Source organism: Hemiscyllium ocellatum, chromosome 4, assembly GCF_020745735.1.
Source record: "Hemiscyllium ocellatum isolate sHemOce1 chromosome 4, sHemOce1.pat.X.cur, whole genome shotgun sequence".
NCBI classification, from domain to species: Eukaryota; Metazoa; Chordata; class Chondrichthyes; order Orectolobiformes; family Hemiscylliidae; genus Hemiscyllium; species Hemiscyllium ocellatum.
This window is the reverse complement of record NC_083404.1, coordinates 123,069,873-123,095,740: the sequence shown is the minus strand read 5'-3', so window position 1 is coordinate 123,095,740 and position 25,868 is coordinate 123,069,873. Positions and strand designations below refer to the sequence as shown.

Here is a 25,868-nt window from a genome sequence, read left to right as displayed (position 1 = left end):
TCTGCTGGGATGTTTCGTACATCAAATCTGCACAAATCTGTCCAAATCTCAGACTGGATCTATCTAAACCTGTCCAAATCATGGACCCAAGTCCCCAGACTGTTAAGACACAGCAGTAAACCCTTCTGCTAATTAAACCAAACACCTAGAAAAGCTCACCTCACCTTGTAATCTGTTAAAGTATGAGTGTCAAGTGACAGAGAACTACCCAAATTCCACCATTTAAAAGAACTAAAAAAAAAGTTATTCTTTAACTCCAAAAGTGAATATTAAATAACTACTATTTACAACTTTAAGCCTCCTTTCTCTTGAAGGTTTGTTATCTACCTCCTATTATATAAAAATATGCTGATCCAATAAAGCCTCTATTAAACGTACAGCAAATCAATTTTCAAAACCAGACAGCAGCTGTCACCTCCGGTGTTGATCCTCTTCTACTTGTAGATCGCCCTGGATCGCCTATGGACTTCTGTTGCAAAGATGTTTCATATGAAAAAGGTACCTTTAATAGAGAGTGTTTTTGAATTGCAGTCTTTCAATGGCAGAAAGTGGTCTTTCTCTGGCTAACTATCCAAAATGCCAGCTTTTTATATCCCAAACATCGGACCATCTCATTGGTTTGATGGTGTCAAAACAGCAAAATTCAAATTAAATTGGGTTTTATTATTTTGGGGCATAGTTTAACCTGATTGGTTAAATTTGAGCTGCCGTGGAAACAACTCATGTTACAGCCTAAATGTTACATCTCAAATTGTCCAGTACACTTTGTGCCTGCGAGTCAGTCACATGCCCAGTGCTTGCCACCTTTTTAGCTTTCACTCTCTCAAAGATACAGTACATGCCTTCAACTTCATAACACTGCCAAGTGAACCCCACAGGCCAGGCCATCTCGTCAGGTCCATGCTGAGGCTTGAAACGAAGAAAGGAAGAAAAGAGAACACCAAGAGAGGGAAAAAAAACTAGGAACAAGAGAATTACATGGTTTGTGGTTTTGAAAATCTATTAGATGTATTAATAATGCAGAGGAATTCATTAAAAGGAATATGCTCTTGAAAAGTAGATTGACTCTTACCAGTCTCGCAAACAATCCAGTGCTTTTCAATAGATGAAGATTCAAAATGGAGCGATAAAGTGTTACAAACATGTATTGTCAACCTGTTGTAGAGACAGTTGTTTTATTTTTCTGTTTTTGCTTGTGGCCACAATAGGAAAGCAACCATTCTAAAAAACCAAGAGTTGTCAAGGGATTGCTTCATTTTTTGAAAGCAACATTGTAAGTTTTCAGAGTAGTGAATGGTTTGCAGATGAGTTGGCACCAAGGGGTGTGCACAAATGGAGATTCATCTGGTAACAAGGCTCTCTGCGCGAGTGAGGAGAAAGTGAGGACTGCAGATGCTGGAGATCAGAGCTGAAAAATATGTTGCTGGAAAAGTGCAGCAGGTCAGGCAGCATCCAAAGAGCAGGAGAATCGATGTTTCGGGCATGTTCCTGAGGAAGGGCTCGTGCCCCAAACGTCGATTCTCCTGCTCTTTGGATGCTGCCTGACCTGCTGCGCTTTTCCAGCAACATATTTCTCTGCACTAGTGACCAGTTATTGATGACAAAGGTCTTTTCTGCCCGCCAACATCTGTAATTGGCTTCAATATAGTATGCTTACCTTTCTTGGAGGGGATAATGAGCATAAGATCTGACAGGTCACGTTAAAATTGTACAAGACTTTGGTTCGGCCATATTTAGAATACAGTGTACAGTTCTGGTCGGCACATTACCAAAAAGATGTGGGCGCTTTGGAGAGGGTGCAGAGAAGGTTTGTGAGGATGTTGCCTGGTTTGGAAGATGCTAGCAATGAGGAGAGGTTGAGTAGGTTAGGATTGTTTTCATTAGAAAAAAGAAGATTGAGTGGGGAACCTGATTGAGGTCTGCAAAATCATAAAAGGGTATAGACTGGATGGATAGAGATTAACTTTTTCCCAGGGTAAGGGATTCAAATGATGAGAAGTCATGCATTCAAAGTGAGAGGTGAAAAGTTTAAGGGGATACACATGGAAAGTACTTTACACAGAGGGTGGTAGATGCCTGGAACACATTGGTAACAGAGGTAATAGAGGCAGCCATGGTAGATACATTTAAGGTGTGTTTGGACAGATTGTGAGTATGTAAGGAGCAGAGGGCTACAGATCCTAAGGAATTGGGCGATAGGTTTAGACAATGGATTTGAATCGGCTCAGGCTTGGAGGGCCAAAGGGCCTATTTCTGGGCTGTAAATTTTCTTTGTTCTTTGTTCAGATAGCTGAAGAGCTTGGCACGGGAACAAGATATGGTGAAGCCATCAGATCTCTGGAAACTCAGGAGCTGTCTCTGTGCTCTGGAGAAGAAACTACGCTGCGAAAGAAAGGCAGTGTACTTTTCTTTCAGAAGTTGGTGTAACTAGTGACTTTTAATAAGTCAGGAATCTTTATATATGTGAACAAGCCACTTGTGCCTCTTACAAATAAATGAAAGCATCTAGAGAAGGGAGGTCAAGAAACAGCATTCTGATCAGCTCAAGAACCATCTGATCAAATTTTATTCAATTGTGGGACTTGTGTGTTGTTGGCTGGCCAGCAATGATAGTCCATCCCTATTTGCCCTTGAGAAGGTGGTGGTGAGCTGCCTTCTTGAATCGCTGCAGTCCACTTGCTGTGGGTTGTCACACAATGCCGATACGGAAGGAATTCCAGGATTTTGACCCAACGGCTGTGAAGGAACGGCAGCATATTTCCAAGTCAGGGTGGTGAGTGGCTTGGAGGTGAACTCCTGTGAACAGGGACCACTAAACTGCCAGCACAATGGTCCCCCTTTAATAATCATATTTTCTTTCCTGTCTGTGTCTGTCTCAAGTGTGTAGAGAGGGAATTTAAGGGTGTTACAGTTTTAACAAGTAATGTTATATATTGACAGTTCTTAATCGATTATCTGTACTTAGAATTTATTTATTTGTAATAAATAGTAATTCTCATTATATATAGAAATCTGATCCCTGCTTTCTGTCAAAAAAGACAGGTAATTGAAGAATTCTGTGCATTTTTAACTTTTGTGAGGAGTCGGGGAACAGTAGGCCTCAATCTTTGTGCTACCCTTGTGGGATGCAATTAATAGGATGATATTAAATCATTAGGATGTGTTACTACACATCTAAGCAGCCACAAATTTTGGTGGCGCCTTATTACTTCAAGTGAAGATAAAGTCATATAGCACGGAAACTGACCCTTTGATCCAACTTATCCATGCTGACCAAATTTCCTAAGCAAAACTAGTCTCATTTGCCTGGGAGATTTGCATTTGGGAGGGGTGACCATATCCTTCCTACTCACATATCTATCCAAAAATGTCTTTTAAATGTTAAAATCGATAAACTTAGTAAATTTATAGCAAAATGAAAAAGGATGTTCCCATATATGACTGATGTTTCAGGCAGTCAGGAGATGATTGGAAGTGATATCAATAAGATGATCAACACCCTTAAGAATACACTCATAAATTGGACTCATGGTAGTCAATCCGAGACTGTTCATGCATTCGCAAAGAGAAAGTCTATAGCCTTAAAACTTGTCCTTAAACATTTATACTCTTAAGTTATAGAACACATTTGCTGCACAGTAGAAAGTGAACAGGACAGGAAGGGAGATGTCAGATCACACAAGGAGAATGTCAAGATGTGCAGAAGATAAAAACATCCATTCTCTCCAAGTGATAACAGGATGCTCTAAGGCAATTAAGAACCTTTAAGAGTAACAGAGCGAGAGAGTGCGAGCTCGAGCTATGGATTGAATGTTTTGAATTTGCTGTCTCTCTAACTAGTCAGATCTTAAGTCTTATTTAAATTTGAATCACAACCCTGAAAGAAAGCATGTTTAATTTGAGACTAATGAATAATTTAAAATTTAACCTTACAGTAACATTTCAACCTCAGGTACAGACTAAATCTCTTAAGATAAAAAGCAGGAGTCTGCTCTTAGCTCAAAAATTATTCTAAACTTAACACTGAAGAGACAATCTGTGAGAGTGAAACTGGAAAATAGGAGCTTCACATAAAGGTTGGGCTCGAGACCCATGGGCCCACAAGATAAGGTTATATCTTGATTGCTCTTTGTGTGCTGCTTCCCCCACTTCACTCTCATCGTACCCTGATGGAACCCTGAATGAGAATGCATTATGGGACTTTATGATGATTTTGAGTAACCATCGCTGATTATGAAGTGCAAACTCTGTAAAAGGTAATATTGATGAAGCTTTAACTTGCTGTTATTACAGATCATGATTGCCCCACTGTCATTTCTAACTAGTCAGATCTTAAGTCTTATTTGAATTTGAATCACAACCCTGAAAGAAAGCATGTTTAATTTGAGACTAACGAATAATTTAAAAGTTAACCTCATGGTAACATTTCAGCCTCAGGTACAGAATGATGCTCTTCTTAAGATTAAAAGCAGGAGACTGCTCAGAGCTTAAAAATTCTTCTAAAAACTTAACAATCTGTCAGGAAGCCATTTTATGGTCAAAGCTTGCCCCCCTCATTAAGAAGACATTTTGTAAAACAATGATATCTGACATGCAAATTGTGCAAGGTTAAGTAATGACCTCTCCCACTTAGTTTAGACTGGTACTTCTTTATAATAGGAACTTATCTTGCCAACAGGCACCTGCTTGACTGGAGCTGTTTTTCCCACCTGATGTATGGTTAAGGGCCTGTAGGAGTGATCAGTTAAGTGCACACAGATCTGTCAATTAACATATCTGCTTTACAAATTATTGCCTTTCTACTGTTGTCTGTATAATTAAGAACATGCAGTGTTTTTGTAAAGTTTTGTACAAAAGAAGCCCGTTTGTGACAAGAGTAGTCTACGAGGGCTTTTAAAGGAGGAGCTGGTACCCTACTCTCCTTGGTTTTAGAACCTTTGCTAGCCTAGCTTATAGTATTAGTGTTATGTTGCAATAGTGATGCTATTAGTAAATAAAGGGAAAGATTAAAATTAAATTAAACTGTAAGAGGATTTTATTCCAGACTACCAAAGAGTACAATCTCCAGGACAAACCAAGAGAGGCTCTCAAGTCTGAATCCACAAGAGATTTCCTGGGCCGTCTCAAATCTGTACTTTAACAATTTTGATACTGCATGCAGGGTTCCAACCAGGTTTACGTGTGAGTGAAACTGGAAAAGAGGAGTCTCACCTAGAAGGTCAGACTCAAGACCAATGGGTCCACAAGGTAAGGTTATACCTTGATTGCTCTCTGTCCACATCTTTGTGTGCTACTTCTCCCATTTCACTCCCACAGTACCCTGACAGAACCCTAAATGAGATTGTTTAATAGGTACTAAAAATAAGCTTGTGGGGCAAGAGTCCCCTGTAGAGCAGTAGTTTTGTGAAGGTTTAGAATAAACAGAATAAATATAGGTGCAATCCCAGATAAGATGGAGGACAAATGTCCCCTAACAGAAATGATAAGTCTATATCCTAACTTTGAGAAACAATTGAGAATATCAGCTGCAGCTGCCCAACAGAATAAGGATTGGCCTCTAGGAGGCAACCATGATTTAAACCTACTCATTAAAGTTGAACAAGGGATTTGGGAAAAGAGAAAGGAAAATAAGATGAAAGAAGCCATATCAGCATGGAAAAAGGTAGCTAGAGAAAAATGGGAAAAAATCCATGTAATCATCACAGAGACAAAGTTGTACTTTAACAGCAAGTCAACTGGATATTAATTCTGTGACAAATAACTCACTTTCCAACCCCCAAAAACCATCTGCAAGGCACAAGTCAGGAGTATGATGGAATACTTTCCACTAGCCTGAATGATTGCAGCTCCAACATCACTCAAACTTGACACCATCAGTGCTAGTTTGTCCTAAAGCAGCTCAACTGATTGCCATCATGCCTGCAAACATCCACTCCCTGCACTGGTTTTCCCTCAGTAATAGCAGTGTGTAACATTTACAAGATGCACTGCAGAAATTCACAAATTTAGATACCACCATTGAGAAGGACGAGGAGAATATGTGGAAAGAGAGAAGATATGTGAACACCACCACTCGCATGTCCCACTCCAAGCCATTCACCAATCTGACCTGGAAACCAACGGCCATTCCTTCAGTGCCACTGGCACCAAATCCTGGAATTCCCTCCCACTGTTCAACAAGGCAGTGAAAGGTGAACAATCATTCGCTGGGCTAATTTCCGAGCTTCTCCATCACCACTGCAGGTACACTCCTTAAATTACATAATTCATACGCTCTTTCCCCACGCCGCCGTCCGTTGGAACACAGATTTAAATCCGAACAGCCAGGGCCAAACACACATGCGCGGGAGCGGGTGCCGCTGGGCATGCGCAGCAGGAACACACAAAATTCGCTTTGGACTGGCCGAAACGTTGTGTTTGATCCCGCTGTGAAGCGAGAACCGGCAGTAACAGTGTCGGGAATGTGAAGTATTTCTTCTTGTTTTGAAGTAAACCAGTCAGATGATAGTTTGGTTTCGGTTCGGCAGTCGGGGAATGCTTCCAGCTTCTGCTGGATGAAAGTTATTTTGTTGTTTGAACCGCGTTAGTGCAGTTGAACAATTGGATTCTGTTCCAGTTTTATTGATGTAACGTCGACCCCGGGTTCTGTACATGGCTACTGTTCACAGCCCCCATTAGACACCTTTTGTAAGTACTCAATTCGCTGTCATTATCCGTGCAATTTCATTCACTTCAAACTTCCCTAATGTTACACGTTTTTTTTCTTTATTACTTGCGGTGCACTTGGATCCCACGCGCCAAACAAGAAGCTAGTTTCCTCCATCGCCAAGCCTTCTCTGGAAGTTGGATCCAACATTTATTTATGGCAAATGAATGAATTTTAAGTTATCATTTTTCGAAAGATGTCAAAAGGTTTCGGCCCTTCGATAATTTGTGCAAGATGCAAGGATGTATGTATGTATGTATGTCTGTCTGTCTGTGCATTGACTTAAAGAACGAAACTGATTCTCCTGTTTTACAGCATTGTTGACATTGTTTCAAATTACATTCTCGGCCATCAGATTTCTTCAGTAACTTTCTGTCGCAAGATGACTGATAGACGCCACATCCGCAGCTGACTATGACTGAACAGACCAACCTGTGAGAAATTCCCGGAAAAGCTCAGCAGAACTCTGTTCTGGGGAAGGGCACCCGGCACTGAAACGTTAACTCTTAATGTTTCTCTACAGATGCTGCCAGACCTTCTGAGCTTTTCCAGTAATTTCTGTTTTTTGTTTCTCACAGATTAGTCTCTTATTTTTTGTTTTTGGTTCTGATCTCCAGCATCCGCAATTCTTTCGGTTTTTAATTTCTTTTGGAAAGGTTCATTGGCATTGTTGTAGGTTGTTATATTCGGTATTATCACGTTTTGTCAAACCACCGTGTTCATTAATCGTTAAGGTGATGGTCTCCGGTCATCATAGCCAATGTCACCACTTTTTAAAAATTTGACATTGGCTTGAGATTCCTAGGTGAGAGAAGAAATGTTTCAGGTTTTCATGTCATTTGTTAGAATGCACGGAATCTTGTTTATTTATTAGTGGTTTGGTTCTGATTATACTTGGATATATAACTATCAGGCAATTCTTAGTTACTATGATTCAGAATTTATGCCAATAGGACAATAACAGAGCCTTGAAATAACTGAGTAAGTCAAGTTCTATTTATTGACAGCTGTTTTTGTTATGGCAAAAACAGTATTTTTACATAATTGAATCAGAGCAGTCACAGCAGAGAAATAGGCCATTTGAACTGTTGCCTGTGCTAGTTGTCTGTAAAGACAGTCCAACTTGTCTCACTGTTTTATAAAGAATCATCAAAACTTGTAATCTTATCATTTATACCTATATTTAGAAAACAAAATGATCCTGAATGCCTTTTAACTTACACACTTAGGTGCCTCTGTTCCTTTAATGTGTTCTTTTAGTTTTTCTTGCCTTTTCTGTCTCTGTGCCAAAATAAACCACTTCTCTCACATGATAAGTTTTGTCTGTCATGTGCTTGCCCATTTTGTGAGCTTCTTATATCTTTTGAAAGTCCATAATCCTCCTCCCTGTTAAGTATATTTCTGAGTTTGTCTCATCTAAAGTATTAACATTGTGCCTTGTAAAGCAAAATTCAAGTCAATAATAAACATCAGGAAGAACTGTACACTGACTCACATGAATCTCACCACATCCCATTTGGAAAATGCATTCAGCATGACTGTTTCCTGACCTTAAGTTTTGCATTTGCTGTCTCTTTATTTTAATTCAACTTTGCTGACTTGTTTACATTGTGACATTTTAGAAAATGCCTTTTAGAAGTTTTTGTACACCACTTCCTTCATCCAGTTCTTGTTATCTTGAAACAAAAAAAAATCAAGTTGGTCAGGACTTTTTTTTCCCACTGGTGTAGAAAGTTGAGAAGCAATTTTATAGAAGTTCAAGAAATTGAGAGAGGTGTGGGTAGGGTGAATAGTGGTGTCTTTTCCTAGGATGAGGGTGTTCAAAACTAGGGGGCATATTTTTAGATTGAGATGAGAGATATTTAACAAAGCCATTAGGAGCAAATGTTTTACAAAGAGGGGGTGGTTTGCCCGTGGAATGAACTTCCTGGGGAAGTGGTGGATCTGGGCACAATTGCAACATTTAAAAGACATTTGGATAAGTTCATGAGTAGGAAAGGTTTGAAGGATATGGGCCAAATGCAGGGAGGTGGGGCTATTTTAGTATAGGAACATGTTTAGTGTGGACTAGTTGGACTGAAGGGTCTATTTCCATGCTGGATGACCTTTTAAACTGAGAATAAAAATAACAGTGCTGAAAAACAACTGATCTGGCAGCAGTTGTGGAAAGAGAAAAGTAGAGTTCAGATTTTAGGTCTCCAATTTTCCTTCAATAGTTAAATTTAAGTTGTCTTTAACATATTTATGCTGGCTTTCCTTAATTATTCCACATTTTTTTGTATGATGATTTTGTGCAGATTACTGTATCTAAAAGCTTTCCCAACACAAGTTAAACTGACTAGCGAGTAGTTGCTAGGTTAATATTTATACCCCTTTTTAAACCAAGTGTGACATTAACAATTCAACTTTATTTTATTTGTGGGGATTGCTAACTAGACCAGCATTTATTGCACATCCCTAATTGCCAGAGAATAGTGTTGAAAGTACCTTGTATTGGTAAATTGTTATAATGTTGTTAGGAAGTGAATTACAGAATTTGACCCAAGGAATAGAGATATACTGTAACTCAAAGTCAGGATGTTAAGTGGCTCAGAATGGAACTTGTAGGTTGCTTTGTTCCCTTGTAGCTGCCGCATCATTTGTCCCTGCCCTCTGGCATCACGTTTTGTATCCAAAGATTATAGATCTCCACACTTCCCACTCTTGCTTATTTTAGCATCTAATCTGAACTAGAGTAATTTTAAGTACAACTGGTCTTTTCTGTATCTAATCCTTATGAAGGTTCAGCCTATGGCAACATGAGCACAGAATGCTGGAACTTTGACATAAAAACCGAAAATACTGAAATTACTCAGCTTCAGTAGAGAAGTTGAATTACCATTTAAGATCTGTGATTGGATTAGTGGTGCTGGAAGAGCACAGCAGTTCAGGCAGCATCCAAAGTGCAGCGAAACCAATGTTTCGGGCAAAAGCCCTTCATCAGGAATAAAGGCAGTGAGCCTGAAGCATGGAGAGATAAGCTAGAGGAGGGTGGGGGTGGAGAGAAAATAGCATAGAGTACAATGGGTGAGTGGGGGAGGGGATGAGGGTGATAGGTCAGGGAGGAGAGGGTGGAGTGGATGGGTGGAAAAGGAGACAGGCAGGTAGGGCAAGTCTGGACAAGTCATGGGGACAGTGCAGAGCTGGAAGTTAGGAACTAGGATGGGGTGAGGGAAGGGGAAATGAGGAAACTGTTGAAGTCCACATTGACGCCCTGGGGTTGAAGTGTTCTGAGGTGGAAGATGAGGCATTCTTCCTCCAGGCGTCTGGTGGTGAGGGAGTGGCGGTGAAGGAGGCCCAGGACCTCCATGTCCTTGGCAGAGTGGGAGGGGGAGTTGAAATGTTGGGCCACGGGGCGGTGTGGTTGATTGGTACGGGTGTCCCAGAGATGTCCCCTAAAGAGCTCTGCCACGAGGCGCCCAGTCTCCCCAATGTAGAGGAGACCGCATCAGGAGCAACGGATACAATAAATGATATTGGTGGATGTGCAGGTAAAACTTTGATGGATGTGGAAGGCTCCTTTAGGACCTTGGATAGAGGTGAGGGAGGAGCTGTGGGCACAGGTTTTGCAGTTCCTGCGGTGGGAGGGGGAAGTGCCAGGATGGAAGGGTGGGTTGTAGGGGGGCGTGGACCTGACCAGGTAGTCACGGAGGGAATGGTCTTTGCGGAAGGCGGAAAGGGGTGGGGAGGGAAATATATCCCTGGTGGTGGGGTCTTTTTGGAGGTGATGGAAATGTCGGCGGATGATTTGGTTTATGCAAAGGTTTGTAGGATGGAAGATGAGCACCAGAAGCGTTCTGTCCTTGTTACGGTTGGAGGGGTGGGGTCTGAGGGCAGAGGTGCGGGATGTGGACGAGATGCGTTCGAGGGCATCTTTAACCACGTGGAAAGGGAAATTGCAGTCTCTAAAGAAGGAGGCCATCTGGTGTGTTCTGTGGTGGAACTGGTCCTCCTGGGAGCAGGTACAGTGGAGGCGGAGGAATTGGGAATATGGGATGGCATTTTTGCAAGAGGTAGGGTGGGAAGAGGTGTAATCCAGGTAGCTGTGGGAGTCGGTGGGTTTGTAAGAAATGTCAGTGTCAAGTCGGTCGTCATTAATGAAGATGGAGAGGTCCAGGAAGGGGAAGGAGGTGTCAGAGATGGTCCAGGTAAATTTAAGGCCAGGGTGGAATGTGTTGGTAAAGTTGATGAATTGCTTAACCTCCTCGCGGGAGCCCGGGCACCAATGCAGTCTCAATGTAGCGGAGGAAGAGGTGGGGAGTGGTGCAGGTGTAATTACGGAAGATCAACTGTTCTATGTAGCCAACAAAGAGACAGGCATAGCTGGGGCCCATATGTGTGCCCATGGCTACCCCTTTGGTCTGGAGGAAGTTGGAGGATTCAAAGGTGAAATTGTTAAGGGTGAGGACCAGTTCGGCCAAACGAATGAGTGTGTCGGTGGAAGGGTATTGTTGGGGACGTCTGGAGAGGAAAAAACAGAGGGCTTGGAGGCCCTGGTCATGGCGGATGGAGGTGTAGAGGGACTGGATATCCATGGTGAAGATGAGGCGTTGGGGGCCGGGGAAACAGAAGTCTTGGAGGAGGTGGAGGGTGTGGGTGGTGTCTGAAACGTATGTGGGGAGTTCCTGGACTAGGGAGGATAGGACATCGTCGAGGTAGGTACAGATAAGTTCTGTGGGGCAGGAACATGCTGAGACAATGGGTTGGCCAGGGTGGTCAGGCTTGTGGATCTTGGGAAGGAGGTAGAACTGGGCAGTGCGGGATTCCCGAACTATGAGGTTGGAAGCTGTGGGTGGGAGATCTCCTGAGATGATGAGGTTCTGTATGGTTTGGGAGATGATGGTTTGGTGATGGGGGGGGTGTGGGGTCATGGTCGAGGGGGCAGTAGGAAGAGGTGTCCTCAAGTTAGCGTTTGGCTTCAGTGGTATAGAGGTCAGTGTGCCAGACAACCACTGCGCCCCCTTTTATCCGCTGGCTTGATGGTGAGGTTGAGATTGGAGCAGAGGGATTGGAGGGCTGCACGTTATGAGGGTGAGAGTTTGGAGTGGGGGAGGGGGGTAGACAGATTGAGGTGGTTAATGTCCCGGCAGGAGTTGGAAATGAAGAGGTCGAGGGCAGGTAATAGGCAGCGCGGGGTGTCCAGGTGGATGCAGTGTGTTGGAGGTGGGCGAAGGGGTCCTTGGAAGGTGGGCGGGAGTCCTGGTTGTGAAAGTAAGCTTGGAGGCGGAGGCGACGGAAGAATTGTTCGATGTCATGCCGTGTATTAAATTCATTGATGCATGGACGGAGGGGGATGAAGGCGAGTCCTTTGCTGAGGACTGATCATTCGTCCTCATTGAGGGGGAGGTCTGGAGGGATGATAAAACTCAGCAGGGCTGGGAGCTGGGATCTGGTGTGGGTGTGGAGCCAGTAACTGGAGTGGGTGTGATGATGGGGGGAATGAGGGTGGAGTCATGAGCAGGGGCAGTGTTCCCCTCAGGGTTCTGGGGGGAGGGGGGGGGGCGTGTCAGCAGAATGCAGGTGAGTGGCGCTGGTGGGGGCGGAAGTCAGTCTACTCGTTTGTATTATTAATCCGACATTGTAATAAAACACCCTTTCTCGGTTTTGTCTTACTCTTGGTCTCTTGTTATCCATTGAGCTCTTGTTTAGTTCCCTTCCCTTTTTTTTCCTTGTGGGAATATACACAGTCTACACTTGAACTAAACTCTCTCGAAAGGCATTGTCCAATATATGGTTTAGAAATCAAATCTTTGATTCCAGTTTATCTGCCGGATATATGTCCCGAATCTGAAATTTTCCCTTTTAATCATTCATTGCCCTTCTCCTAATCTAAAATTTAAGATCCTGTGAGCACTGTTACTTGAATGTTCCTATACTGGAGGGTTCTCCATTTGACCTACTTTTCCCAACACCAAACTAGCAAAACTAATTTCCTTGTTGGACAGAAATATACATTCCATAAGATTTTCCTTAGTTTACTTCATAAATTGTTGCTCCTCTCAGCTGCACATTATTAACCCAGTCTGTATTAAGATAATTCAAGTCAGACATTAGTGAGGTCATTTTGATTTGAGTTATAAGCAGAGGTTGGATAGGCTGCACCTTCTTTCACCGCAACATAGGAGGTTGAGGGGTGACCTTATAAAGATTTATAAAATCATGAAGGGTATAGGTAAAGTGAATGGCAGGGGTCTTTTGCCAAGGGTGGCATTAAGACTACGGGGAATATTTGAGAGGGGAGAAATATTGAGGGGCAGTGTTTTTAAGAGAGTGGTTTGTGTGGAAAGAACTTCCAGAGGAAGTGGTGGATGTGGGTATAGTTCCAATGTTTCAGACACTTGGATAAGCACATGGACAAGTACTGTTTGGAAGGATATGGGCCAAGTGCATGCAGGTGGGACTAGTTTAGGTTGGGATTATGGACAGTATGTACTGGTTAGATTTTAGATTTAGGTTTTGTTGTCACATATACTGAAGTATGAGGTCCAAGAGAAGTGTACTGTTGTCACCACACAGCACCATCTTAGGTACAGTATTTAGGTACATACTCTTAATTGCAGAAGTGGAAAAATAAAGAAGTTTAAAAAATTTAGTACTACAGTCTTAGTATAAAAGCAGAAAAATAAAGTTTAAAAGCCAAACGTTAAATGCTGGGTCAAGACCCACAAACATTGAAAGACTTCTTTGCTCTTGTACTCAAATCCCTTTCTAACAAAAACTGACAGGTTTTCAAGATTGCTTGCAAGTTCTGCATTTTATTTTTTGTTTCATGTACAAGGATGCCCAGTTCCACTGAATGCAAACTTTGCATATTCAAAACAAATCTACTTTCAATGTTTCTTGCCAAATTTGATAACTTCATACTTTGGCACATTGGATAATATGACAAATGTAATGCACTCAGTTGATCTGTTGATACCTTACCTTTCTCCTTATTTTGAATCAGAGTCATAAAGATGTACAGCACAGAAGTAGTTCCTTCAGTCCAACTCATCTATGCCGACCAGATATTCCAACCCAATCTTGTCCAACCTACCAACACCTGGCCCATGTCCCTCTATACCCTCCCTATTCATATACACATTCAGATGCCTTGTAAATGTTGCAATTGTACTAGCCTCCACCTAGTAGCTCCGCTAATAGCTCATTTCATACATATACCACCCTCTGCATGAAAGAGTTGCCCTTTCTCCTTTACATCTTTCCCCTCTCACCCTAAGCCTATTCCCTCTCATTCTGGACTCCCCCAACCCCAGGGAAGAGACTATCTTTTTATTCTATCCATGCCCCTCATAATTTTATAAAACTTCTATAAAGATCATCTTTCAGCCTCTGATGATCCAGGGAATACAGTCCCAGCCGATTCAACCTCTCCCTATAGCTCAAATCCTCCAATCCTGGCAACATCCTTGTAAGTTTTTTCTGAACCCAACATCTTTCTGATAGGAAGGAGACCAGAATTGCATGCAACATTCCAACAGTGATCTAACCAACATCCTATACACCTACATCACAATCTCCCAACTCATGTACTTAATACTCTGACTGATAAATGAAAGCATACCAAACACCACCTTCACTATCTTATCTACCTGCAACTCTACTTTCAAGGAGCTGTGAACCTGCAGTCCAAGGTCTCTTTGTACAACAACACTCCCTAAGACCTTACCATTAAGAGTATAAGTCCTGTTAAGATTTGTTTTCCCAAACGTAGCACCTCGCATTTATCTGAATTAAACTCCATCTGCCACTTCTCAGCCCATTGGCCCATCTGATCAAGATCTTGTTGTAATCTGAGATAACCTTTGCAAACTTAAATAGGTTAAACTCAGACCTCTCATTTAAGTCATTGTATATAGTTTGGGCCTAATTCATGATCTTTGTGGTATTTAATTGGTTGCAACCTTCCAATATGAAATGCCTTTTTTATCCCTTCTCTTTTCAGTCTAATAGCTAATCCTTAATTGATTTAATGTATTTTCCTATCCCGGAGTACAGCCTAAATATTTGTTCTCTCTTAATTATCTTCCTAATTATATTTTCAGAAAACTCTTAACAGATTTGTCAAATGATCTTTCACTTTCAGAAATTCATGTTGACTGTCCTTAAACATATACTGATTTTCTGAGACTTTTCAATTAACATTTTATAAATCTGTGGAAGTTCAAAAGTTCATCTTGATGTCAGGGAAGGGGAGGAATATTCACATTGGGATGGAAAATTGCACCAACATTATCCATAATAGAGTATTGTACAGTTTTTCTTGTGATACATGCTTTCTTTCAGTCTAGCTATGACACTTGCTGTGACAACAAGAGGGAGAGTATGATGCATGATCTCTGGATTCTGTCAATTTCAAATGAAGTTGTAAGTTGATTTGTTTAGAGTCATAGAGTCATAAAATGAACAGCATGGAAACAGACCCTTCAGTCCAACCCGTCCATGCTAACCAGATATCCCAACCCAATCTAGCCCCACCTGCCAGCACCCAGCCCATATCCCTCCAAATCCTTCCTATTCATATAGCCATCCAAATGCCTCTTAAATGTTGCAATTGTACAGCCTCCACCACTTCCTTTGACAGCTCATTCCATACACTTACCACCCTCTGTGTGAAAACGTTGCCGTGTAGGTCTCTTTTATATCTTTTCCCTGTCATCCTAAACCTATGCCCTCTAGTTCTGGACTCCCTGACCCCAGTGAAAAGACTTTGCCTATTTACCCTATCCATGCCCCTCCATAATTTTGTAAACCTCTATAAGATCACTCCTCAGCCGCCTCCGCTGCATGGAAAACAGCCCCAGCCTGTTCAGCCTCTCCCTATAGCTCCAGTCCTCCAGCCCTGGCAACATCCTTGTAAATCTTTTCTGAATCCTTTCAAGTTTCACAACATCTTTCCGTTAGGAAGGAGACCAGAACTGCATGCAATATTCCAACAGTGGCCTAACCAATGTCCTGTACAGGCGCAACATGACCTCCCAACTCCTGTACTCAATACTCTGACCAATAAAGGAAAGCATACCAAACACCACCTTCACTATTCTATCCACCTGCGACTCCACTTTCAAGGAGCTATGAACCTGCACTCCAAGGTCTCTTTGTTCAGCAACACTCCCTAGGACCTTTCCATTAAGTGTATAAGTCCTGCTAAGATTTGCTTTCCCAAAATGCAGCACATCACATTTATCTGAATTAAACTCCATCTGTCACTTCTCAGCCCATTGGCCCAACTGATCAAGAACTTGTTGTAATCTGAGGTAACCCTCTTCGCTGTTTACTACACCTCCAATTTTGGTGTCATTTGCAAACTTACTAACTGTACCTCTTATGCTCGCATCCAATCATTTATGTAAATTGCAAAATGTAGAGGACCCAGCACCGATCCTTGTGGCACTCCATTGGTCACAGGTCTCCAGTCTGAGAAACAACCCTCCACCACCACCCTCTGTCTTCTACCTTTGAGCCAGTTCTGTATCCAAATGGCTAGTTCTCCCTATAATCTAACCTTGCTAATCAGTCTCCCATGGAGAACCTTGTCGAACGCCTTACTGAAGTCCATGTAGATCACATCTACCGCTCTGCCCTTATCAATCCTCTGTTACTTCTTCAAAAAACTCAATCAAGTTTGTGAGACATGCACAGAACCATGTTGACTATTCCTAATCAGTCCTTGCCTTTCCAAATACATGTACATCCTGTCCCTCTGGATTACCTCCAACACCTAGCCCACCACCAGCGTCAGGCTCACTGGTCTATAGTTCCCTGGCTTGTCCTTATCACCCTTCTTAAACACTGGCACTACATTAGCCAACCCCCAGTCTTCGGGCAGCATACCTGTGACTATCGATGATACAAATATCCCAGCAAGAGGCCTCACAATCACTTCTTGAGCTTCCCACACAGCTCTCGGGTACACCTGATCAGGTCCTGGGGATTTATCCACATTTCAAGACATCCAGCACTTCCTCCTCTGTAATATGGGCACTTTGCAAGATGTCACCATCTATTTCCCTACAGTCTATATCTTCCATATCCTTTTCCACAGTAAATACTGATGCACAATATTCATTTAGTATCTCCCCATTTTCTACGGCTCCACACAAAGGCCGCATTGCCAATCTTTGAGGGGCCCTATTCTGTCCCTAGTTACCCCTTTTTCCTTAATGTATTTGTAAAAACTCTTTGGATTCTCCTTAATTCTGTTTGCCAATTCTATCTCGTCCCCTTTCTGCCCTTCTGATTCCCCTCTTAAGTATACTCCTACTTCCTATATACTCTTCTAAGGATTCACTTGATCTATCCTGTCTATATGTGACATATGCTTTTTTCTTTTTCTTAACCAAACCCTCAATTTCTTTAGTCATCCAGCATTCCCTATACCTACCAGCATTTCCCTTCACCCCCATCAGGAATATGCTTTCTCTGGATTCTCGTTATCTAATTTCTGAAGGCTTCCCATTTTTCAGCCATTCCTTTTCCTGCAAACATCTGCCCCCAATCAGCTTTCGAAAGTTCTTGCCTAATACCGTCAAAATTGGTCTTTCTCCAATTTAGAACTTCAACTTTTAGATCTTGTCTATCCTTTTCTATCATTATTTTAAATTTAGTAGAATTATGGTCACTGGCCCCAAAGTGCTCCCCCACTGACACCCCAATCACCTGCCCTGCCTTATTTCCCAAGAGTCGGTCAAGTTTTGCACCTTCTGTAGTAAGTACATCCACATACTGAATCAGAAAATTGTCTTGTACACACTTAACAAATTCCTCTCCATAGGAGTCTCAGTCCATGTTTGGAAAGTTAAAATCCCCTACCATAGCCACCCTATTATTCTTACAGATAGCTGAGATCTCCTTACAACTTTGTTTCTCAATTTCTGTCTGACTATTAGGGGGTCTATAATACAATCCCAATAAGGTATCATTCCTTTCTTATTTCTCAGTTCCACCCAAATAACTTCCCTGGATGTATTTCCAGGAATATCCTTCCTCAGCACAGCTGTAATGCTATCCCTTATCAAATGACACACAAACACTCCCCCTCCTCTTCTCTTGCCTCCCTTTCTATCCTTCCTGTATCATTTGTATCCTGGAACATTAAGCTGCCAGTCCTGCCCATCCCTGAGCCATGTTTGCCCTGAGTTCATCTGCCTTCCCTGTTAGGCCCCTTGCATTGAAGTAAATACAGTTTAATTTATTAGTCCTACCTTGTCCCTGCCTACCCTGACTGTTTGACTCGCTTCTGTTCTCAACTGTACCAGTCTCAGATTGATCTCTTTCCTCACTATCTCCCTGGGTCCCACCCACCCACCTTACTAGTTTAAATTCTCCCGAGCAGCTCTAGCAAATCTCCCTGCCAGTATATTGGTCCCCTTCCAATTTAGGTGCGATCCATCCTTCTTGTACAGGTCATTTCTACCCCAAAAGAGATTCCAATGATCCAAAAGTGTGAATCCTTCTCCCATACACCAGCTCCTCAGCCATGCATTCATCTGCTCTATCCTCCTATTCCTGCCCTCACTCTCGTAGCACCAGGAGTAATCCAGATATTACTACTCTCGAGGACCTCCTTTTTAGATTTCTGCCTAACTCTCTGTAATCTCTCTTCAGAATCTCAACCTTTTCCCTTCCTATGTCGTTGGTTCCAATGTGGACAATGACCTCTTGTTGGCCCCTCTCCCCTGCGAGAACATTCTTCACCCTCTCTGAGCCATCCTTGATCATGGCACCAGGGAAGCAACACACCATTCTGCTTTTTCGCTGCTGGCCACTAAAACATCTGTCTGTACCTCGAACTAGAGAGTCCCCTAACACAATTGATCTCATGGAACCTGACGTACCCCTCGTTGGCTCAAATGCAATCTCAATACCAGAAACTTGACTGTTTGTGCTACGTTCCCCTGAGAATCCATCAGCCCATACATATTCCAAAAAAGCATACTTGTTTGAAATGGTATAGCCACAAAAGACTCCTGTACTAGGTGCCTACCTCTCTTACCTTTCCTGGAGTTAACCCATCTATGTGACTGTATCTGAGACTTACCCCACTCCCTATAACTGCTGTCCATCACATGCTGTTGCAAATTTCTCACTGCTTCTCACTGTCTCTCCGATCGATCCATTTAATCTAATAAGATACACAGCCAACAGCATTTATGGCAGAAATAATCTGCAGTAACCCTAAAACTCTCTTTAAACTCCCACATCTGACGAGAAGTGCATATCACTGTATTAAAGGCCATTTTTGCTCCTTTACAATCTATAGACCCAGGAACTAACACTGTCTTATTCCTCTACAAACACTGCCCCAGGTTAAATGAATATTTATGGCTTATATTTCAAGTTTAATCAAGAGACCTATCTCCAAAAACATATAATCAAGAAAGAACCTACTCTACTCACTACTGCAGATTCTCTGTAGGCCATACCTAAAACAGCAACATTATTGTCATGTGTATGTAATTACAGTGAAAAGCAGTGCACATCCAGTGAAAAAAAAATCTTAGAGGCATAGTAGTTACATCGCACAGGGCATGTGCTAGGCCAGATCAACATTATTTGAAGTTAGAAAGTCTATTTATCGGTCTAGTAATGGCTGGGAGGAAGCTGTTCCTGTGTGTGTGTGTGTGTGTGTGTGTGTGTGTGTGTGTGTGTGTGTGTTCAAGCTTCTATATCTTCTGCCTGACAGAAAGATGTAGGTGAGCATTACCGTCATGCAATGGGTCTTCGATGTTGGCAGCCTTTCCGCAGCAGCGAGCCATGTAAATGAAGTCCATGGATAGATGGTTGGCTTCCATGATGGTCTGGATTGTGCACACAACTTTCTGCAATTTCTTATGGTCCTGGGCAGAGCAGTTGCCAGACCAGGTGCGCGCGCGCGCACACGTACACACACACGCACGCACACTTTTCATGGAGTATCTGTAAAAGTTGGTGAATGTCCTAATGGATTTCCTGAGCCACCTTGTGCCATCTTGACCATTGCATACACATGGAATTTGAGGAGTCTGGATTTTGGCATATTTTATTTCCCAGCTCAAACATGTTACCCGTTAATCTTAAAAATCTTTAGATTAGATTACTTACAGTGTGGAAACAGTCCCTTCGGCCCAACAAGTCCACACCGACCCGCCAAAGTGCAACCTACCCATACCCCTACATTTACCCCTTACCTAACACTACAGGCAATTTAGAATGGCCAATTCACCTGACCCGCACATCTTTGGATTGTGGGAGGAAACCGGAGCACCCGGAGGAAACCCACGCAGACACGGGAGAATGTGCAAAGTCCACACTGTCAGTCGCCTGAGTCGGGAATTGAACCCGACAGCAGTGAGACAGCAGTGCTAACCACTGTGCCACCGTGCCGTCCACAAAAATTTCAAGTTCTGAAAGTGAACTTGATCAGTAGTATAATTTTCAGGCATATAATTGTACAACATATGCTGGAGCAATAGTATAAACATAACTGCGTGGCTTTTGTGTTCATTTTGCTTAGATATGAAAAGTTTTACTTTTTTAATCTAGCAAAAATTACATTCGTCACAGCTGTTGGGTAATAGAGTCATAAAAATGTACAGCATGGAAACAGACCCTTCGGTCCAACCTGTCCATGCTGACCAGATATCCCAACCCAATCTAGCACCAGCCTCCACCACATCCTCTGGCAGTTCATTCCATACACATAACACCCTTTGCACGAAAAAGTTGCCCCTTAGACCCCTTTTATATCTTTCCCCTCTCACCCTAAACTTTTGCCCTCCAGTTCTGGATTTCCCGACCCCAAGGAAAAGACTTTGTCTATTTATCCTATGCATGTTATATATTTTAATAAAATCTGTATGATGTTTAAACTATCATTGACAGATTGAATATTATTCAACATCTTTGACAGAAAACTACAAGTAAGGTTTTAATGTTCCACGTTTCCATCCAGTTTAACTCTCCAACTAAAGAGAAGACGAGGCAATCATGGCTGATGTCCTACCTAACGCGATATTGGAAATTTGTGTTGTTGTTGGAGCATCTGATGAAAAACTGAAGGAAATATGCCAGGTAATTTTCTTTGTTTAAAAGATCAAAGGATCCAGGTTCTAGATTAGAACATCAAAGCCCCTCTCTAACTATTAAATTTACTTTAACTGTTAAGATGTTTGCACTTGAGTTGCTCAGCTCCTTCTAGAGAACATAGAAATGTACAGAACAGGCCCTTTGGCCCACGATGTTGTGCCGAGGTTTAATCCTAATGTAAAAAATAATAACTTTACCTACGCACCCCTCAACTCACTGCTGTCCATATGCATGTCCAGCAGTCACTTAAATGTCCCTAATGACTTTGCTTCCACCACCACCGCTGGCAACACATTCCATGCATTCAAAACTCTCTGCATAAAGACCTACCTCTGACGTCTCCTCTATACCTTTCCCCTAATATCTTAAAACTGTGACCCCTTGTACCTGTCAATACTGCCCTGGGGAAAAGTCTCTGGCTATTGACTCTATCTATTCCTCTCATTATCTTGTATACCTCGATTAGGTCTTCTCTCTCCCTCCTTCTTCTCTTCAGAGTGAAAAGTCCAAGCTTTTTCAACCTCTCTTCATAAAGTAAGCCCTCCAGTCCAGGTAGCATCCATGTAAACCTTCTTTGCACCCTCTCCAAAACCTCTCTATCTTTCCTATAGCAGGACGACCAGAACTGGACACAATATTCCAAGTGTGGTCTCACCAGGGACTTGCAGAGCTGTAGCAAAACCTCGCGGCTCTTCAACTCGATCCCCCTGCTAATGAAAGCCAAAACACCATATGCTTTCTTAACAACCCTATCCATGTGGGTGGCAACTTTGAGGAATCTATGTACTTACTCACCCAGACCCCTCTGTTCTGCCACACTATCAAGAATCCTGTCTTTAATCCTATATTCAGCATTCGAGTTCGACCTTCCAAAATGCATCACTTCACATTTATCTGAGGGATAGGATGCAGATGTATTTGGAAAGGCAAGGTCTGATTAGGGGTAGTCAGCGTGGCTTAATGCATGGGAAATCATGTCTCCCAAACTTGATTGAGTTTTTTGAAGAAGTAACAAAGATGATTGATGAGGGCAGAGCGGTAGATGTGATCTATATGGACTTCAGTAAGGTGGTTGACAAGGTTCCTCATGAGAGACTGATTAGCAAGGTTAGATCTCATGGAACACAGGGAGAACTCGCCATTTGGATACAGAACTGGCTCAAAGGTAAAAGACAGAGGGTGGTGGTGGAGGGATGTTTTTCAAACTGGAGACCTGTGACCAGTGGAGTGCCACAAGGATCAGTGCTGTGCCCTCTACTTTTTGTCATTTACATAAATGATTTGGATGCGAGCATAAGAGGTACAGTTAGTAAGTTTGCAGATGACACCAAAATTGGAGGTGAAGTGGACAGCAAAGAGGGTTACCTCCGATTACAACAGGATCTGGACCAGATGGGCCAATGGGCCAAGAAGTGGCGGATGGAGTTAATTCAGATAAATGCGAGGTGCTGCATTTTGGGATAGCAAATCTTAGCAGGACTTATACGCTTAATGGTAAGGTCCTAGGGAGTGTTGCTGAACAAAGAGACCTTGGAGTGCAGGTTCATGACTCCTTGAAAGTGGAGTCGCAGGTAGATAGGATAGTGAAGGCGGTGTTTGGAATGCTTTCCTTTATTGGTCAGGATTTGGAGATGCTGGTTTTGGACTGGGGTATACAAAGTTAAAAATCACACTGCCTAGAGTGCCTCCAATAAAACCTGTTGGACTATAACCTGGTGTTGTGTGATTTTTAACTTTATTGGTCAGAGTATTGAGTACAGGAGTTGGGAGGTCATGTTGCGACTGTACAGGACATTGGTTAGGCCACTGTTGGAATATTGCGTGCAATTCTGGTTTCCTTCCTATCGGAAAGATGTTGTGAAACTTGAAAGGGTTCAGAAAAGATTTACAAGGATGTTGCCAGGGTTGGAGGATTTGAGCCATGGGAAGAGGCTGAACAGGCTGGGGCTGTTTTCCCTGGAGCATCAGCGGCTGAGGGGTGACCTTTGTAGAGGTTTACAAAATTATGAGGGACGTGGATAGGATAAATTGACACAGTCTTTTCTCTGGGGTCGGGGAGTCCAGAACTAGAGGGCATAGGTTTAGGGTGAGAGGGGAAAGATAGTAAAGAGACCTACAGTGCAACCTTTTCATGCAGAGGGTGGTACATGTATGGAATGAACTACCAGAGGGAGTGGTGGAAGACGGTACAATTGCAACATTTAAGAGGCATTTGGATGGGTATATGAATAGGAAGGGTTTGGAGGGATATGGGCCGGGTGCTGGCAGGTGGGGCTAGATTGGGTTGGAAATCTGGTCGGCATGGACGGGTTGGACTGAAGGGTCTGTTTCCATGCTGTACATCTCGATGACTCTATGACATCAACTTCATCAATCTTGATGTGTTCAAACCTGTATCCCAGCTCCTCAAAGTTCTCATTCACAAAGAGGTCCCATTCCTCAGAGAAAATTGATGCTAAATACTCATTTTGCACTTCCCCTATCTGCTCAGACTGCACAAGTTCCCTACACTATTCTTGATCGGCACTACCTTCTCCCTGAACATTCTCTTGTTCCTCACGTATGAATAAAATGCCTTTGGGTTCTCCCTCATCCTATTTGCCAAGCCTTTTTCGTGCCCCCCACCGGCTCTCCTCAGTCCATTTCTGAGCTCCTTTCTAGCAAGCCTGTAATCCTGTAAAGCTGTGCTAGATCCTTGCTTCCTCCACTTTATGTAAGCTGCCTTCTTCGTTTTGACGAGAAGCTCCTCTGTTCTCGTCATCCAGGGTTTCTTAATCTTACCCCTTCTTACCTGTCTCAGAGGAATAGATGCGTGCATCACTCGCAGCAACTGCTCCTTAAACAGTCTCTTGAATCATCTTTTTATTTTTGATGCTCTTTTATTTCATCTAACACTGCTTCTTGGTGTGGTAATTGAGTACTCTAAATTTATTAACAAATGTATTTTTTCTCAATATTCCTGTTTAACCAGTTCATATTCACAACACCATATATTGATTGATTTTCTTCTTATCTGTCTGTGAGCTATGACACAAATCCATTACAGCCCAGCAGGGGATATTTTAGTCCATCCCAGCTTTCCAAAAGGGTCCTCGGGTATCCCAGATCCCTTTCTTTCCCGTAATTCTTCTTTAGTTAACATAATTATCTGATTCCTTTTTTTAATTTGAAGCCCTTGAATTTGACACCTGTTTCCATCACACTCCAGTGCAGTCCATTCAATTATCACAGAAGCCCTACAGTGTGGAAGCAGGCCATTTGGACTATCAAGTCTACATTGACCTCCAAAGATCATCCCATCGAAACCCATACCTCTTTCACCCTATCCCAACCCTTTGACACTGCATTTCCAATGGCTAGCCTGCACATTCCTGGACACTATGGACAATTTAGCATGGCCGATCCACAAAATCAGTATCTCTTTGGACTTCGGGAGAAAACCCATGTAGATGCTGGGAGAATGTACAAACTCCACACAGTTTGTACACCGCCTGAGGGTGGAATTAAACCCAGGTTCCAGGCACTGTGAGGCAGCACTGCTAACCACTGAGCCACTCTGACATCCTCATTATCACTCATCCTTGAAAGATTTCCTTGTTTCATGTGTTCAGCTTGTTGTTTTGCTATCTTCTCGTTTTTATTCTCTGATTCTTGACTTTCACTGATTCCCCCAATACAGTATCCAGACTCTTGAGATATTGTGTTATGAGATTCTTTTATTAATACAGGTACAATTTCTAACTTATTTAAAGTGTACAGGCCTAGTTTTTTTTTAAACTATCAATTACTCATTTAAAAGACAAAAGGACTCATACTTCCTAATTATGCAAGCAAACCAGACAGACACTCTTAATCCCATCAGAAGTAGCAGCCAGCATTTAGCACGTTTTAACCCATCTCCTGTTCTAGGATAGAAGCCTTTCAACCTTTGTGTCCTATAGATAACAAACTGGACATCATAGTCATGGAATTTTACTATATGTATGAAATATGTATAAAGGCACTGTTTGTAAGAACTGTATTTCAGGATTCTATTGCTGCCTTCAAATTGTACTGTGACTGCTGAATGAAAGAGGCTATTTTCACCACTCACTGATTCTGATTGTTATTTGAATATGATACCACAACGAGGCATAGTCAGGTTGGGGACACCATCTAAACTGACTAGTCACAAATAGTTCTTTGAGGATAAGAAGCTTCCTTCTTAGAGTTGTGGTCTCGTCCCTGAATGCAATCCTAAACCTTTTGTGAGTTGGCTATTTTATTTTGAATTCCCCACGTCTCAACCTCATTTACTGATATAGCCCATTGCAGGGAATTGCCCACAATGCGTGAATTGGGGTTATCATGAGTGACCCTGGGAAACTGCCTACTGTGTCCAGAGGCAGGCCAGCCATCCTGACAAAATTGAGGAAGAAATGCTGTGGCAGTTGCAGAACTACTTTGAGGTACAATTCTCATTCGGGAAGACCCTAACCAAAATTGGGCAAAAGTATAATATGCCCCAAGGACAGTGGAAGCAATGAGGATTGTTTATCCCTGGCACTATTTTTATGACCCTTTAAAAGTAAATAAAGGTTGAAGAAATGGTCATGCAGACATTTAGAGGATGGGACTGAGGTGAATATTCCAGTACTATGGACTGAAATGCACACTGCATGGATCTGTGATCTCTGAGAATATAGACAGGTGCTCTAAAGAACTTCTTCACCTGAAGAAGGGGACAATGAAGACATGGCAAGTCCCAGTCTGATTGGGGAAAATATATATTCTCCATCCCTGGGACAGGGTACAAATTCTGAACATTATTGTAACTAAAAGAGAAGGATGTCTCCTGTATAAGACTCTTCAAGAGCACTTTTGACTATGAGAAGGAGCTGCAAGCTGGCTGGACAGCAATAAAACATTGGTTACAGGGGTATAGTTTGCATAAGACTGGGACAAAAGATACAGCTTACTGTCAAAAACCCACAGAACAAGTCCAATATGAGGAAAGGTTTAAGATGACAACCTGAAAAGGACACACAGGAGTCTAAATCTGCAGAATAACAGGGAT

General features: G+C 42.4%; 1 protein-coding gene across 2 annotated transcripts in view; it reads left to right on the top strand.

The window, feature by feature from the left end:
- Positions 1-6,369: 6,369 nt before the first annotated feature.
- Positions 6,370-25,868, top strand: part of dennd3a (DENN/MADD domain containing 3a) — a 109,651-nt gene continuing 90,152 nt past the window's right edge. For both annotated transcript variants that reach the window (XM_060823811.1, XM_060823809.1), the window contains exons 1-2: positions 6,370-6,687; positions 20,679-20,797. In XM_060823811.1, the coding sequence (XP_060679794.1) occupies positions 20,714-20,797 (84 nt within the window). In that variant the 5' untranslated portion in view covers positions 6,370-6,687; positions 20,679-20,713. The remainder of the gene's footprint in view (positions 6,688-20,678; positions 20,798-25,868) is intronic.